Here is an 18553-nt window from a genome sequence, read left to right as displayed (position 1 = left end):
TGACGGGGAAGACCTTTGTGCACGCTGGGTTTTAGCATTCAGCCCATGCAAGAATCCTGTTTGCCACACTGCAGGTGTTGCCACCAACCCCAGTACAAGAATCACTTTGTGAGGGAGTTAGGTAGTGCCATACTTGTGGACTGCTTTGACTAGCAGCTTTCTAACCACTAGATTGACATTTGGCTGTAGTACAATTCATAGAAAATCAGAATTAATTGCTCCTAAAAAGCCCAACCTTCTGATGATGTCTTCTTTAGGGTGTGATGTATTTATCTGCAGCTATGCGGTGTTTGACAGAATAATAAGCAGCGCCTCTGTGGCAGAATACAGGCCATGTCCTCACTTTCTATCTTGATGACGCAATTTTCTTAATCATTTGAGATAGGCTTTGTCATTGTAGACTTCTCATACGTAACTAAACCTAGATATGATTACCAAGATCCTGGTAATTAACTTTTTTATTCTTCTTTCCAACATTTTCTATGTAATTAAAAACCCCATTTAGTTGCTAAACAAACAGCCGGATTATGAGTACAGCGGTCCCAAGACCGCCGTACCCGCCAGTGGCGGTCCGACCGCAGCCTCCTCATCCGATCACCTGATCATAACCATGGTGGTTGGTCCGCCACAAGACCGCTACCACCCAAGGATCTTGGATCCTGCAGTGGGGAAAGCAGCAATCAATGGCTGGCAGTGCTGGCACCACCTTGCTGATAACGACTTGTATTTCCACCGAGCTTTTCATGACTGGGATCCCATCATGAAAAAAGGTCAGCGAAAGGCAGGGAAGGACCCCAAAATAGGGCCCCAGGGTAATTTTGCCCATTGTGGTGTGTGCATGGGGGCACATGTTGTGCTCCGTCCCCTCTGCTTGCACTGTAGTCCGTGCACCGAAGTCATCTGCGGCGTCCCTCAAGGATCCTCGCTGAGCCCCACCCTCTTCAACGTCTACATGAGCCCCCTCGCGGCCATCGCACGCCAACACAACCTCAACATAATCTCCTACGCCGACGACACCCAGCTGATCCTCTCCCTGACCAACGACCCCGCCGCCGCCAGAGCCAATCTGCACGAAGGGATGAAAGAGGTAGCCGAGTGGATGACGACCAGCCGCCTGCAACTGAACTCAGACAAGACGGAGGTCCTCATCCTGGGCTCTTCGCCCTCCGCCTGGGACGACTCCTGGTGGCCTCCCGCCCTGGGCACCGCACCCAAACCGACAGACCATGCACGCAACCTGGGCTTCATCCTGGACTCCTCCCTCTCCATGACCAGGCAAGTCAACAACGTCTCCTCGGCGTGCTTCAACATCCTACGCATGCTACGGAAGATCTTCTGGTGGATCCCCACCGAGACCAGGAAGACCGTCACCCAGGCCCTCGTCACCAGTCGACTGGACTACGGCAACGCCCTCTACGCCGGTACCACCGCCAAGCTCCAGAAGAGACTCCAGCGGATCCAGAACGCCTCAGCCAGACTCATCCTCGACATCCCACGAACCAGCCACATCTCCGGACATCTGAGAGGCCTGCATTGGCTCCCCGTCAACAAAAGAATCACCTTCCGCCTCCTCACCCACGCACACAAAGCCCTACACGACCAAGGCCCGAGCTACCTCAACAACCGAATCAACTTCTACGCTCCCAAACGCCACCTCCGCTCAGCCAACCACGCCCTCGCCGCCGTCCCCCGCATCCGAAGAGCGACAACAGGAGGAAGGTCCTTCTCCTACCTGGCCGCCAAGACCTGGAACTCCCTCCCGACCGACCTGCGCCTTACCCAAGACCACCTCTCCTTCAGGAAGAAGCTGAAGACCTGGCTGTTCGAGCAGTAACGGCACCCCCCTCCCCCCAGCGCCTTGAGACCCTACGGGTAAGTAGTGCGCTCTATAAATGTCTTTGATTGATTGATTGATTGATTGCACTGTGTGCAATGCACAACTTGGGGCATGGTACACAGTGCATTGACGTGCAAGTCGTGCATGCTCTATGTGAGCTGAAGAATGTCGACGCTGTGGCACTGCTGCCACAACACCACCAGCCCAGCGGTAAGATTCTAATGCTGTGGTCGGGATGCCGCCGGCTTGGTGGCATTCTCCCGACCGCCGCAATGGCGGTTTGGCAGTCAGACCGAAAAAGTCCAAATCTGGCCTAGAGTCTCTTCTCTATTCACAGAGGCTCCTCGCTGCCTAGGGATTATTTGTAGATAGCACCTTTATTGCCTTAGGGGAGTATGGAAATTGTTAACTTATATGTGGCAGTGCTCATTGATTTTCTTTGTCAAAATTTGGAAGTCTCTTGCTTAGAGAAGAAATGGGCTAGAAAAATGTTGATTTTGAAAACATACATGTTTAAAACGTGTGTATGTAAGATTTTGCTTAAAACAACGCACTTAGAAACTGTATTAGGGTTCAGATCAATAGTGTAAAACTACTAACATTTGCCAGTTAGGGTTCCAGGTGGGCACATCACACTATAACTTGTCTCCTGCCATGTTTTCATCTTGCTAGACTGCCTTTTTTCATGGCTCATTGGCAAGCGGGTATGGTGTGTTGAAAAATATAACTGGGAAGCATTTTAGCTGAGACTAAGACCTTACAGGTTGAAACGTGTTGCCTTTGCCTCCATTAAAGTCCAAATTCTGCTTTTTGAAGCCAGCCTTTGTGCACCTGCAACTCCGCCTAAGAGTTCTGTCTTCCTTTCCCCTTTGGGGATTTCTCTGTCCTCATGTCCTAAATCCTTGGAGATTCACCCGCTGTCATAGATGTAGACTGCAGTGTTTAAAAAATACAATTTTGTTTATACATCGATGATTTTTGCATATGTTTGAAGAAAGTGTCACAATCACTCTTAAGTTCTTGCTGCTGGCATCTGAGTGGCCTGCTGCCTACAAAATCGAGTCACGGCACGGCTACCTCAGCCTTTCGTACATTGCAGGTTCGATAAATTGTGTACCTTTTAGTTTGGAAATAGTATCACCTGTTATTTACATTGGCAAAAAGTGCAATGACATGGTCTATGTACTAAAACAAAGTATGGTTTTACGTTTTTCTAAGTGAGTTTAGCATGAAGTATTTCCTTGACACTCTTGTGATCCACCTGTAAACTGAAGGAGATTATCCGCCTTTCTCGCCTTTGTTGTAATAAGTGGTTTAAGTAAAACTGATCCTGCAAACTGATAACTTGTGTCCTCTGTTGCTAAGGAACTGCAAGCACTCTCGTCCATCTGGTGTGTTCTGCTTGAGACGAGTTAATGTTACAGCTCTAACACCCGACACAACACAGAGACCTGCTCCTATAGTTACCGGATCCCACTATGAAACTTGTTTGCTGAAAGGGATATTTTAAGCTATAATTAATACTTTTTCTCACAGCTGTCGCTATATGCTGCTTCTCGTCTCGTCTCTCCTTCACTGTGTTACTTGCTGGGTTCTGCAGAGTAGCTGTTGCTTGACTTCTGAAGAGGCGCGCAATTTTAGATGGAAATGACTGACTTTTTTCTCTTATTTTATGTGCAGTACAGCCCGAATACCTTGAAGCATTTGTTGCCTTTGTTATTCCATCTTTTCATGTTTTGAAGAGTTTCTGTACACCTGACTTGTGCCCAAAGCCTTCACCCTCCTGAACCTGTGCCACCCCTCTCAAACACATACATGCTTTGGTCTTTTTTGTTCTCTTTGCTCTATCTGTATGAATTCGAGATGTACTTTAGCATGTGCATGTTTTTTGCAGCATTTCTAACTTGCCGGACCTGAAATCCTTAAACTAGCAGCCTTTTGAGGCAATGACCAGAAGACCCTTCACTGAAACACTTCTCTGTTCTTAGCATAAAAACTGGAACTTTCTGATTGCAGCCGATCTTCTAGGAGCCCCAGCACTCTTCTGCTATAACCTCCAAAATTCCAAAAGAAAGAAAACCTATAATTGGGCGTTCTCGGGTATCACCCCACGAATCTGGAACTCCTTGACTCCGCAAATCAGACTGATTACTTCTACGGCATCTTTCAAAAAGTGAAAGTTCTATTGATTAAACACCCTTGATTGATTGCACCTACCCCCACCAGGTACCATTCGTTGTTGGTGCCGCTGCATGCACATTTCTCTCCACCTCCACGGACTGCCTCTCCCTGAGTGACGACTGCAATGTATTTCGCATGTGATCCTATGTCTTTGACTATGTCTGTGACTTTTGACTGTTCTCAAGATCTATATTTGTCTGCTTCTCATATATGCTCTTCTGTTTCCTTTTGCGTTGGCATGATATCTTGTTCCTCTTTTTACTCCAGTATCTTGCTTATCACTGTTGTTGTTACTGACATCAGGCCCACCTCTTTGTGATCATCTGTAAAGCGCTCTGATACACACTTTGGTCATGTCCACGCTATATAAAACTTTATATAAATAAATACATTACTGTTGTTTGTGCTAATAGCTTTGTGCCTTTCTGCGGACTAGAGATCCACATTACTCGAGGGCATTATATTTCAATGCCTGTAATATCTGCACCTACCTTTAAGGAAAGGAAGTTAAACGTTCATGGCTCTCAGTGCGCATTAAACTGTGGGAAAATTAGTAAATCATCCTGACATGCTAAGCAAGAACTTACCCTTGTGTAAATATAACCCATAGTCCTAAACAGACTTTGTGCGAGCTTACGTGACCAGAGCTCACTGCAATAATGGACCCTAGTGTTAAGGTTTGTAATGTGGCACACAGTTAAATGTTTATAGTAGGTTCACTGCTTTCCCATTTATATACCTCCTGGTGAATAAGGATAATTTATTTATTTATTTATTGACATTTGTAGAGCGCGGCGAATACCCGTGGGCGTCTCGGCGCTAGTTAAGGATACGGATACGGATAATCGGATACGGTATGCAAATCTTAGTTGGTCTAGTTATTATAACTTTCAATCCGAGTGAATTACAGAGACGCATATACATAAAACACACTCATATTGTGAAATTGTGAGCAAGACAAAAACGAACTGATGAAAAAGGTTACCCTGAAACGGTAATGAATTTCTCTCTTTTTCCAGCGTAATGGGGTATCCAACGTGGTTTAGCTTTCTCATTACTTCAGGTAACCTGACCATCTGGGAGCCAGCGGATAAAAATGTTTATTCAGAATTCTGCGGAATATGGTCACACTGATTATTAACTGTTTTACCAAAGTGTTTTTCTTTGTGGCAGCTTTTCAGTGTCACTAGTTTATATATCCTGTTCACAAAGTGAGACCCCCAAAATCACACTGTTCATGTCAGAATCAGTCTCTCACCTATCCTAAGTACCATTATGGGACAACCTTCATCAGTTAAGGCAACTTGATCTTATAAACCAGAGACTGGTGCGGAGAGGTAGAGGTTGATTCCCCACTAATGTAAGAAGGTCCTCCTCCAAAAATGATTGGGATCTTTGGAACAGGTCCTCACCGACTTCACGTCCAATCCTTTTAAACTTGAAACCATGGGACTCTGCAGCGTTCCTTCTCACTTCCACTGTCTTGCCAGATGACTCGCCAAATGACTAAAAGGAGTAAATATTCTAAACTTCTCCAGCTGTCCAAAGGGCACAGAGTAATGAACAGTTAAGCTCCAGTACCCTGAATCCATAACAGTAGAATTCCAAACACTGTTACCGATTGGCATACTTCTACTCCATACACAGTGCTCCATGGTTAATGTATCATGACATATTTTTTAAAAGCAGCACATCTTTGTTTCTTCTCTTTCTTGCCTTCTTCCTCATTTTGCACTTTGTCCTTCTCCCCTCTGTCCTTCCCTTTCTGCCTTCCTTCACTTTTTGCCTCTCTTGCTTCATTCTTGCCTTCCTACCTTCCCTTTTTGTCTGCTTTCCTCCTTTTTTCTTCTTTGCTTACTTTAGTATCTTCAATCTTGCCTTTTTTGTCAAAGGTGAGGCTAGGAACCAATGCCAGACCCATGGCTTATTTAGGGCTGCGTTATCCAAGAGCTTTTGATTTGACTAAAAGTATGCATGACATTGCTACTTATAGGGGCATTCAGCCAGACCTCAACCATTAGTCTTTAATTGTGTCATTCACATTTTTCTTTCACTCACTCCATCATGAATCAAGGAGCAATGTTAGCCCACTTCATCCATTGACTGACTTCACTGTGATTTACTGCATGGTGCCCCCCCAGAAGGAGCACATCTTGACACAAGGTAGTTCCCTTCAGTGCCGGGTGTACTATGGTAATATGTACTTTTTTGAGACCAGAAAAACTTTACCTTTAGCCATAGTGTTTTTAAAATTGAATTTAATGACTGTCTCCAGACAGCCATTAAATGTAATTTTAAAAACACTATGGCTAAAGGTAAAGTTTTTCTGGTCTCAAAAAAGTACACATTACCATAGTACACCCGGCACTGAAGCTTCCAAGCTTCCCAAACAATAAAGTTTTGCAAAGCCATAACAAAACAAGAATTTCCATTAGCCTGTCGGCCAATGCCAGACCTATTGGCTTTCCCAGTGCTTGCTTAATATGTCCTTGGAACATGGTCTGTTAACTAAAAACTTTGTATTTTATATATTTTAATATGCTTTTTAAACTTTTAAGCTGTATTATTGCACTATCATTATTATTTAATAGAAATGTGTCTGTCTGAATAAATGATGGATTTTCCTAGTGTGTGCACACATTATATTTATCACCATATTTATTTTGCAGCCCAACACTGTGGAATGTTGACCCCTGACGATATATCGTTGACACCAGGGAGAAATGTAGGCTCACTTTGCTCCAGGTTTCAATGCTTGGATAAAATGCGTTTCAGTTTAAGTTAGGAGAGTCCATCACAAATTAAATGTAGATCCGGAAGTAGCAACTTCATGCTTGTACCTTAAATACCTAGCTCATTCCCTGAGGCCCCCATACAGCCCCATTATCCTGGATTACATAATTTTTTTTCATAGCCACATTTGTGCCATCACAGCTTTAAGCTATTCCATTTTCGTTGCTTAGCTAAAATATCAAAGCCATTCTGAAAAATATCTTGGTTTACACTTTCGACTTGATACTGACTCTTTAATTCTCACTTTCTTTTCTAAATTCTTCTTACGTGATTCTTTGTGCCAAGGACAGTAACTGAATTGTATGTTTTTGGTAGTGAAATGCTTTGAATTTCAATCATTTAGGCTAATGAGTCAATTATCTAAGAAAAAGCTTTTGGAGCCAGTAATATTGAATTCCCCAGGGAGGCTGGTCTTCTGAATTTGTGTTCTAGCAGGGGGTGATGATTCCACAGCGATAAATTGATCACTGCTCCCAGTAATTCACTTTTTAGTGTCTTTTTTCCTGATCCTTGGTAATGCCTGCAAGGTGAAAGGAATCCTTTCCGTGCACTGCCTATGGAAGTACACACCACAGTTTATTAGGTTTTGCCTGGCGTTTACTGCGCAAGCAGTATCGCGCAGGCGAAATCTTTTGATTTTCAGTAAGGGCCTTTCACCCGCCTCTCTCTTCCATTGGCTAGCTCCATAAATGGAGGCTAGCCATTGGAAGAGAGATGCGTCCGTCATTGTGGGAGCAGATTCGTGGGCGTTCTGTGATTTTTTTCTCTCTCCGCTCCTTTTAAAACATCATGCGGCGGTGGGCGGATGTTATATTTTTTTTCCTCTGCATGTTTTGGTCTTTTTCAAAGTGTCTTTTGCAGGAGTGGGCTGTGAGATTGAAGTTGCCAGGAAGTATTTTCCATTTGCGATCAGGTAAGCAGCATTGTTTTCCGTTTCTGTCTTCGTCTTTGCCTCCGTGTTCTGGTGTTCTGTTGTCTCCTTGTATTGTTGTGCGTTTTTGTGTCTGTCGTCTTTGTTTTCCATCTTTGCGTGGCTCGTGGCTGTCTTGCTGTCCTGCCTTCCCCCGCCCCCCCTCCCGCTGTCCGTGTCTCCGTTCCCACCCCCCCTCCATTGCTTTGCATGTGCTTGTTTTTTCCCGTGTTGGGCTCCTTCTACTTCACTCATCTTTTTCCCTGACTCGGTGTGGAAGGTGATGGGGTTGTAAGGGTAAGGCGTCCCTCCTGCACGCATTTTTGGGAAGAAGGGGCAGAAGGAAGAAAGTAGATCCCATGCACGCGCACACTAAAAGCCTCGGTTCGGGGGAGCTTGAGATCCTTATCCTCACACTGGAAGTGAGGGCACCAGGCACTACAGACTTGAGCAGGGCAACAAGAGGGCGACTCTCTGCTCAGCGTGTGGAAAGGACTGTGAATGGGAAATCCTCAACGCGTGCGCACTTGGAAAGGAGTAAGTGTCGGGAAGAGGGCAAGCTTCCCTCTTTCCAGTACTTCGTTTGCTGCTTCCTTTCTAAGGCGCCTTGACGCGCCCGAGTTTTTATGTTGGGCAGCTGTAAGTGAAAACAGCCCGCTGGCCTGGTTTTTTATTGTCCTTCCTGTAACCTTTTGCGCTATTTTGGATCTTTCAGTGTAGGTCTAACGTGCCCTTCTAATGAACATGCAGGTTAAATAGGAACACTTGGTCTTACTGTTGTTGCTCACGTTCCAGTTTCATGATGTCCGGTTGGTACAGCGCGTATTAAGTGTGTGCACTCCAAGCAAGTCGTGCTTGAAGCTGACTACATGGAAGGAAACACCCCGCCCATAGCAATACCTTCGGGTCGAGTGGGCGCTATATAAAACTGCAAAACAATATATCTATATATATATATATCTATATCTATATATATATATATATATCAAGTCATGTGCAGATTAGCCTCATTGAAGACAAGCCACAAGAATTCAATTCACTCGATTATATTCTTTTCCATCACTTGCCAGCAGACGGACTGAAAGGTACAGTTCACATCAGTTCTTTATCATTGCCAGACGTGTTTCAGGATACTGACATCCTTTCTTCAGTGGCTCAGGCAGGGGAATTGAATGCACTCTTTTTCGTTTTGCACTTTTAACTTGTTACCTCAGTGGGTGGGGCTTCCGTGCAAAGGTCCCTGGTTATTGTAGTGCTTTCATTAATTGTTCCTCTTGTGGGGGAGGCTTTCTGTCCCAATTTTCGCCTTTAAAACTTTTCTCCAAGTGGAAAGGTGAAACTGTCTCTTCTGCCATCTGCCCCGCTTTGTAGTGATGAAAAACGAGTTCCAAGCAGCGTCGTTCTGCAGCGTGCTGCTCACCTTCATTCCACATTGGAGGCTGTGTTTCTGAGCCTGCATGGACCCGCCTTCCGGCGATGGGCTTGTCCTCACGGATGGGCAACAGCTGTTAACATCAAGTCATGTGCAGATTAGCGGGGCTAATCTGCACATGACTTGATATATATATATATCTGTGTATATGTTGTTTTCCGTTTCCGTCTTCGTCTTTGCCTCCGTGTTCTGTTGTCTCCTTGTATTGTTGTGCGTTTTCGTGTCTGTCGTCTTTGTTTCCCGTCTTTGCGTGGCTCGTGGCTATCTTGCTGTCCTGCCTTCCCCCGCCCCCCCCTCCCGCTGTCCGTGTCTCCGTTCCCACCCCCCCCTCCATTGCTTTGCATGTGCTTGTTTTGTCCCTTGTCAAGTCTGCTGCTTTCTCTGTGAACCATGCCTTCTGGCATTTCTCCACGCAGTTCGGTTTATTTCACTGTGGGGGTAAAAAGTTAGAGGCTTATTAAAATTCCTCCCGCTGTCTGCCCGGGATGGAAATCCCCCACATGCTTCGCGCCGTCCAATGGGGAGCCCTCGCCGCGCTCTTGTTTCACTGGCTGCCGCCGTACCCTGTTGACGAACCTCCTGCCTGGTGCGCCTATCACTGGTGCTGCCCGGAGGTAAGGCTACTCTCTCCCACTTGTCTTGCCAAGTTGGGCTCCCTCTACTTCACTCATCTTTTTCCCTGACTCGGGCCGAGGCTGATCCATGGATCGACGGTGTGTCCTGAAGATCTGCCCTGCTATGCAGACTCACGGTCACAAAAAAGACTTCCTCGAGGTGCCTTGCTCTATTGTCCTAAAACACACGGGCGATCCCAAGGTGCTAATCATGAGCAGCAGTAGAAGGAAGCACAGGGTCAGAAATCTTGCACTAACTACTAAGCGCGGGGTGAGTTGCTAATTTACAGACTAAAAGAAAGCCATTTCCATGTATGTATGAGACCGAGCAACATGGCCGATGCCCGGTGGAGCTGCCTTCCCTCTAGCCTTGTGGGTATTTGTCCCTTGTCTACCCCACCCTCCCAGTAACACTTCCGGTCACTCCACTCTCTCCTCGCGGCTTCCCCTGTTTCGTTCCCACTGTAAAACCCTCTTGTACTTCCCTCGCGTGCGTTTCTACCTCGCCACCCCTGACACGTTGCACTTTACATGTGTTTCTCTCCAGTCACTCTCATTGTGTCACCTGTTCTCTACAATCTGCTTCACGTTCCTGCTTCTCTCGTCTTTCTCTCTCCCCTACAGATCCCCCCTCTGTTTCTGTAACCTTGTCTCCTGTTTCTCTCTCCTCCAATGTTGTAATGAAATCTCTCTCTTAAGCCTCTACCTTCTGTGTAGAGTTCATCTCTCTTCGGGTTCTCTCTCCTCTCGACTTTCTGTTTCTCTCTCCGCTTTACTCTTTCCTTTCATGCTTCGAGTTTGTGGACGATTCACTACACACAGCCCCTCTCACACACACAGGATTATCTCTAGCTTTCCTTTTGTTTCTCACACTTGTGTGAGTGACCCCTCTTGCACTCTCGGGGCATTACTGTTTACTTCCCTCCCCCTTCTGTGTTTCCCATAACTTCTCACCAGCAATGCTTCTCACCCCTTATCCTATTGGGTCTCTGTTCTCACGCTCCCTTCTCCACTATTACATGGATTTGACACCCCCCCCCCCCTTTATTCCATACTTTACCCTCCCCCTGCACACACACAGCTATGCAGTTTAAACTTTGCACCCACGGGATTCCTCCCCACCCACCCCTATATAGCAGGAGAACACTCTGCAGTCCTAGTCCCTTCTTTTGTTTTTCCTCTTCTTTAGGGGTTCACACCTCTCTCAGGTGCTTTTTACCTCAATCCTACTCTACCCCCTCTGATTCTCTGCCTATCTCCACTCTCTTTCTGCCCGCCGTCTCGTGTCCCACTCTGTCTTCCCTCACAGACTGGTCTCTTCAGTTCACCCCTTGGATACCAGAATCAGGGTGCATTGTGTACGCTGGTACATCATTGTGATTTTTTCCTTACAGTATCAAGCAAGGTACATTGAGTCTGCAGGTCCTCACAATACCCTTTATTCTTAGTTTAACTCAATGACGTTGCCTTTTGAATGGTAGTACATCAGACTAGTCTTGATTTATTTTGCTCTACATCAAACTGTACAATGTTCTTTAGTATATCGCAATGCAATGTGTTTAGAGCAATTTCCATTGTCTTTGTCTTTGTATGAAGTATACCACAATCTGGGTGCATTGTTCTCTAGTACATCGCAGTACCCTAATTTTATACCCCATGTTGTTTATATTATAACACAACCAAAGACAGACAGCATGCTACTCCACTGGGACTCAGTGTTATTAGGGAAAGGTGTTTAGTAGTTAATGGTGTATTGCCTCAGTCAGTTTCACTGTTAGGGGGGAGTGATTAGTGTTTTGTTTTTGTTTAGTGATTAGTTATGTTTGGTAGAAATTAGAAGAGCGAGCTGCTTACAGTATTGGCTGTGCGCGGACTATTAGGTTGGGTTTATGCAACCGGCTAATATGTGTTTTTAGTTTGTTACACCTTTGCTTGAGTGAATGCGGCGCTTGTTTAGGATGCATGTTGGTGGTGGTGCCTCTGAAATAACCCGGACGTGGTTGGGGAAGGTTTGTTTGGTTGATCTTGTATGAGTTTATTTATGATTCTGGTGCTCTGTGGCGTGACTTGTACAGTCAGTTGATTCCAGAGAGGAAGAACCAGGTCTTTTCTGCCTTCCTGAATGTTATGTTATGTTATGTTATGTTATGCGTTTTTATTTGGCGCACAGATGCTCCAGCTAAGGAGCGTCCTGGCGCCCAACAAGGCAGCTGCACAACACAACTAAACAATAGAAACAACATATGTAACAACTAAGAAAATAAAAAAGTTTTCACCGCGCGGCGAAAGGATAGCAAATCGCTCATAGCGCGAATTGCCGGGGGTAAGGAGTTCCACAGAGCAGCTGCACGCACTCGAAATGAGCGTCCACCGGCCCTACTCCGCTTGAAGCGCGGCACAACGGCTAGTTCAAGGTCTGCAGATCTTAAGGGTCGCGCTGGGATGTAATTGGCCAGGAGGGCCGTAAGGATCGTTGCTGGGGACCCTTTCAGAATTTTATAGGCGACGCAGAGGACCTTAAACTGGATCCGCTGGGCCACCGGAAGCCAATGCAGTGACCGCAGGGTACTGGAAGTAGGACAGAATCTTGGGAGGCCTACCACCGCTCTAGCTGCGGCGTTCTGAATCCTCTGTAAGCGCCCGATTTCTGCCACATTCAGACCGGCCAGCAAGGAACTCGCATAATCCAGCCTGGAGATGACAGTAGCTTGGATCATGAGTTGCCTGGTAGGGGCATCGAAGAACTTGAGCACAGGACGGAGCCCGCGCAGGAGGCCAAAGCAGCATGCAGCCGTGCGTTTGGTGTGACACACAAACGTGAGGGAAGGGTCCAGCCAGACCCCGAGGTTCTTAAGCTCGGCGACTGGGATGGGAGCAGGACCCAAATCCCCCGGCCACCATCTCTCTCCCCACAGTTCCGGCTGTCTGCCAAAAACCATGACCTCGGTCTTGCTAGCGTTCAGCTGAAGACAGTTGGACGTCATCCAGCTGGCGACCGCCCGCAGTCCTTGTTGAAACCTGGGGGCATCGACTTCGGCATCCCCGCTGATCGTGACCGCTAGCTGGGTGTCATCGGCATATGACACCATGGTCATACCCCATAATTTGACAACCTCAGCTAGCGGCCTTACGTACAGATTAAACAACGTAGGGCTCAGCGAGGAGCCTTGGGGGACCCCCAGGTTTAACGGATGGAATTTGGACTGATAAGGTGGGACGGTCACGCTAAAGGCCCGGTTGGTTAAGAACGACCGGAACCACTCGAGAGCGGTGCCGGTGACACCAGCCTCCTCTAGACGCAGCAGAAGGATAGGGTGCGAGACGGTGTCAAAGGCAGCGCTTAGATCTAATAACACAAGCGCTGCCGTTTGTCCCGCGTCAAGCACGGAGCGAAGATGCTCCACCATGTAAAGCAGAGCCGTCTCCGTGCTATGACCGGCCCTAAACCCATTCTGCGTAGCGTCGAGGATATCTGCACGGCAGAGATGTTCCGAGAGGACGGCATTTACGTGCGCCTTCATAACCTTAGCCGGCCACGGCAGGAGTGAGATCGGCCGATAGCTCTCCGGCTTGCTCCCGTCCAGGCTGGGTTTCTTAAGAATAGGCCGAACCATGGCTCGCTTCCACTTCAGTGGAACTTTGCCAGATGTTAGTGACAAATTGATCAAGGAACAAATCGGTGAGATGTCGTGTACCGCTAGATCCTTGAACACATCAGGGCAAAGTGGATCCTCTGGGGACCCAGACTTCACTCTGCGGGCCAATGTGTCTAGGCTATCAGATGTTAGCAAAGGTAAGGAGTGTAGTCCCTCAGATGGTAACGGCTTAGAGGATGGATTAGCCGAGGGAGTGACCAAAGGAAAGGCCCGATAGATGGCATTCACCTTTTCCAAGAAAAACTCTGCCAATTTTTCACAATGCTCAACCGAGCTCTGATGTGACGTTGTGACTTTTTTGGCAGTGAGGTCTTTCAGTACCTTGAAAATAGCCTTAGACGGGTTCGAGCTATTCCTGAATTGTGCAGCATAAAATGCGGCACGAGTTCTACATACCGCCCGATGGTACACTTTCACAGTCGACAGATATAGAACTTTCTTCGTGCTGTTATAGGCTTTACGCCACGCCCGCTCTGCGCGCCTGCAAGAGACCTTCAGAGCCCGCAGAGAGTCGTCGTACCAGGGGCTGGCCTTGCCAGCTTCAGTTTTACAGGTTACCAAGGGAATAAGGGTGTCCAAGGCCCTGGAGACCCAGTTGCAAAACCTGTCATAGACCTGATCAGGCGAACCCAAGATGTCAAACGGGTCAGCCGATAAGAGGTGGAAAAACTCATCCAGCTTAAGTTTGTTCCAGCGTTGTCTAGGAACCGAGCACACCACTGGCTTAGATTGAATAGCCACAATAGGGCAGTGGATCTGTATCAAATAATGATCAGTCCATGCCAGAGGTGTGTAGCTGGTGACACAGGCTTCCGTAAGATTAGTGAAAAACGGATCAAGGGTATGACCCCCTGAATGAGTGGGCTGTGCCACCAGCTGATTCAGCTGGAGCGCCTCGAGGTCTGCCAAGAAACTGGATACTGAGGGACTGATGGAGTTGTCAAAATGCAAATTTAAGTCTCCAATGATGGAAAAATTGGAACACCCCGTAGCCAATTCACTGACGGCGTCAGGTAGCGCTGCTCTAAAGGCCACTTCGCTCCCCGGGGGCCGATAGATCAGTAGTCCCGACAGGGTGAAGTTAGATGTAATGGCGACCTTAAACAAAGCGCTTTCGCACCCCGGGATTTTCTGCCCATGCCACGTACAGGAATAGCAGGATTTGACAGCAAGCGCTATTCCACCGCCTCTTGAAGTACGGTTCAAGGTGAATACCGAGTATTCCGGCGGGAAGGCCAGATTGACAATGGCCGTGTCGGCATCCTGCAGCCAGGTCTCTGTCACACAGAATAGGTCAGGCAACTCCCCACCTAACAGATCGTAAATGTCAAGATGGTGTTTAACAAGCGACCTAGCATTGAGATTCCATATACAGATACTGGGCAATGGGCTTAGGGGCGCACGGGGGGCCTCCCTGCAGCTCCTACTTACGGGGGCGGACAAGGTGAAACATCCGCAACCACACGAAAACGGGCCGCATAGGGGGTCCACCCTAGATGTAGTACAGGTCGACCAGGAACTGTTAATGGCAACCAGACTGTCTCTGGTATAGCACCGCATGATGTAAAGTAGTACGGTCAGGAAGAGGGTCAGAGCCCAGCCACGTCCAGCACGTCCTGTCGCGGACGGGCGCAGACGGGCAGGACTCTGGCACGACTCCGGCCACGCGAGGACGCGCCCGCTCCGCGATCCCGCTACGGAAGGGAGGAGCATTTAATAGGCGTCCCCTCCCACACACATGCGCAGTAAGTGCTGGCGGAATGAAGCTGCTCTGCCCCTAACAAGTATGGCGCCCACCCCGGGAACCAAGCCCGCCAAGGGGCGGTGGGGGGCACAATTTACGGTGAGGGTAAGAGGGCTGATTTTAAACTACCCACCTGACTGCGCGCAACACAAATCAAAGTACAGCTAGCAGATTTTAAAAACGCGGTAAAACGCGGTAAAACACGCAGCGCGCTTCTGCAACACAGCGCTCGCTACCTTGTCAGCAGGGAAATGCCGGGGACTCGCCTTTAGTAGGCGTCCCCTCCCACACACATGCGCAGTAAGTGCTGGCGGAATGAAGCTGCTCTGCCCCTAACAAGTATGGCGCCCACCCCGGGAACCAAGCCCGCCAAGCGGCGGTGGGGGGCACAATTTACGGTGAGGGTAAGAGGGCTGATTTTGAATGTCAGGTGAGCTTCAACGCACCCTTCATCCACTGGGAGTGAGCACCATAGTTTTGCTGCTTGCACAGAGAAAGATGTGCAACCAATTGTTTCCTTTTTGTAAGTCAGGAAAACCAGTTGTTGTGTCAATCTACAGCGAGGTAATCTTTTCTGGTAGTGTGTGGATCTTTTGATGGAAGGTTGGTGCTGTTCTATTCATGGCTTTGTGTGGCATAAACAGGGTTTTGAAGGTGGCTCCCTTTGTAATGGGCAACCAGTGAAAGGCCTTCAAAGCAGCAAGATGTTCTCTTATAGGTTTATGTGCTGGAGCTGTTGTAGGGGCTAACTTCTGGATTATTTGTAAACACCTCAAGACAGAATCTTTGGTTATGCTGGTGGCATAGTTGTCATGGATGTGATCTGCATTATGAAGTCAGGAGTATTGCTGACATGCCATATATTTTCAAAAGCTAATTTTGCTGGGGCAAAGTCAGACACTTATAGGAGTACTTCTGGGAAAGTTATGTTGGCTCTTAAAGGCCAGTGCTGGAGGGGGGGGGGGGGTTGACCCCTCTTGTCAGGCAGCCTGGACAATTCCATTATGAATGATAATTTGGTCATGATATTTCTGACAAACAGTATTGTTACTAATGACCACTGTCTATGAGGTCGCCCGAGTGGGCGAAGCAAAGGTATGCAGTCCCAGAGTGCGGCTGGAGAGTCACGGGGGCATTGCATCTACTTTGACTCTCATGGCGTCTGCTGACCAAGTTTTCCCCTGTCAGTTAAATACTAAACCTTCTCGCCCACCATAACAATGCAGGATGGGAGAGGAGTGGGGAGTGGCCAGAGCAGGTGGATTAATTTACAAATATATTCGAAATTCCCCCTTCTTTATTGATGTGAGCACAAACAAGCATACACTCACAGCAATGCATATTGAAAAAGAAGAACTACTCAACATATGAGCTCTTACACCTGTTTTTTCGATTATCAGCCCTCATGTCTAACAAGTAATGGGATCTTAGGTGAGAATGATGGCAGCACATTCCTGGGAGAGAATAAAAGTGACACATGGAAATGCTTGAATTACTCTAAATCACTAGCAGTGCATTCCATGCTATAGTTTTAGCTCATCACTATCATTTCAGAAAGAACCAATCACTTGGGCCTTGGTTTTGCTCCTCGTCCCCCCCCCCACCCCCCCCCCCACCCCATTTCTGTGTGTGTGTTTGTGCTCTGTGTGTGTGTGTGTACAAATGCAATAGGTCTTGCATTTGTGAGAGATTAAGCTATTGGCATTGTAAATGACAATGCCATTTATTTATCTGTGTTCAAAACCAACACATAAATACACATTTTTTCATTTACAATGCCAATATCTCTAACTTTTACAAAGGCGAAACCGTTGCATTGTACATGCTTGTTCTTCATGCCTCCTTGCAAAGCCTGGCTGCCAGTAAAGACTCAGCTGACAATTGGAAGAGGAAGAGGCGTAACATCGAGTCTCTACCCATCATTGGGGAGAGACAAATAAAAAAAGCAATAGAAAATGTTTACCACCACTAATGCCCACTCACAAGCTCACACCCATGTCTACTAAATGAAGTTACAACATCTGAAAATAATTCACCTCTTTAATCACAAATTAAGTGATGTGCTTCTGTGCAATGCTTGTGAGATACTGTGTGGTTCTTTTTGCATTATGGGGAAGTTGCACGATGTCAAGTCCTCATGCTTCCTGGTTCTGAAATACTTATTTTTATATGACCTGATGTTGGTTTTCCTATGATGAAAAAAAACTTGGTCTGCTCCATTTTCTCTAGCTTGTTGTGTAATGCTCCAGATTACAAGAGTCAACTTGTATAAAGGACAACTTCTTCGAACCCTCCCATGCACCCCCCAAAAAAAAAAATATATATATAGACAGATAGATAGATATAGATAGATATAGATAGATATAGATAGATAGATAGATATAGATAGATATAGATAGATATAGATAGATATAGATAGATAGATATAGATAGATAGATAGATATAGATACATATAGATAGTACTTTGTGTCCGATTATCTGGGCGGCTGTGGGTGTCACTTGCATGAACTTACTACAGACGGGAGTATAAACAGCATTACTGGGGCTAGCATCCATAGTTTGCTTCTAATTTCAATATCTAGTTGAACAGATTCATAGTTAATTTATAAATGACCGTAAGAAAAAAACGTATATTTATATATTTTTTTCTTATTTTGTGATTGCTCTTTTTATCTTTTCCAAATGTGAAATTCGTCTAAAAATGAACTGCTCTGTTATTTACTGTTTGTGAAAGGCGAAAAGAATGCTATTAGCTTTTGTCCGCAAATCACAATGTTTTTAAAAGATGTATCTCCTGCCTGCAGGTCCACAAGAAGGATTCTGGTTTTTGGAGAGATTTTGGCTTTGGGATGACTTGTCAGTTTCGTTCTGATTTTCTAACTGTTGGTAAGTGATGATCAGTATTGCTTTATTCATTTTATCCTATTTTCCCAAGATTCCATTTCCCGGTCTTATTTTTCCCCTTGAACGTCTGTCGGTGAAATTACACCATTTCCGTAATTCGATATTGATATTTAGGTTTATGTCTCGGATTGGATAATCTGCTTGCAAAATGCTGATCTTCGGATTACCACGATGATGGCCAATAAAACGAAAGTCTAATGAAAATATAGACTTTATTTTTTTGATTTTTCGGGATTACTTCTAGTCCTAATAAGGTCCACGGACTGAGGCAAATGATTGATTTTCAAGAACTTTCTTACGGGTTCCCAGGTTTGCATTTCAAGAGACTTAATTCTCGCGGATGTATGAGCAGAAGTAAAAATGTTAACACAAGTAGTTGGTGAGTGGGGAACTAAATGAAATGTAGTTTTGAATAATATTGACAAATGCTCAACTGTGTGTTTTTAGTAAATCTACCTACGTCCATGTGTTGTCAAATAAA

General features: G+C 46.3%; 1 protein-coding gene across 1 annotated transcript in view; it reads left to right on the top strand.

The window, feature by feature from the left end:
- Positions 1–18553, top strand: part of LOC147711705 (chondroitin sulfate N-acetylgalactosaminyltransferase 2-like) — a 158951-nt gene that overhangs the window by 117259 nt on the left and 23139 nt on the right. The window contains exon 7 of the mRNA XM_086919521.1: positions 17973–18054. Coding sequence (XP_086775647.1) covers positions 17973–18054 — 82 coding nt within the window. The remainder of the gene's footprint in view (positions 1–17972; positions 18055–18553) is intronic.

The sequence above is a fragment of the Lissotriton vulgaris genome, chromosome 5 (assembly GCF_964263255.1).
Source record: "Lissotriton vulgaris chromosome 5, aLisVul1.2, whole genome shotgun sequence".
In the NCBI taxonomy this organism is placed as follows: Eukaryota; Metazoa; Chordata; class Amphibia; order Caudata; family Salamandridae; genus Lissotriton; species Lissotriton vulgaris.
This window is presented reverse-complemented; position numbering and strand designations above follow the sequence as displayed.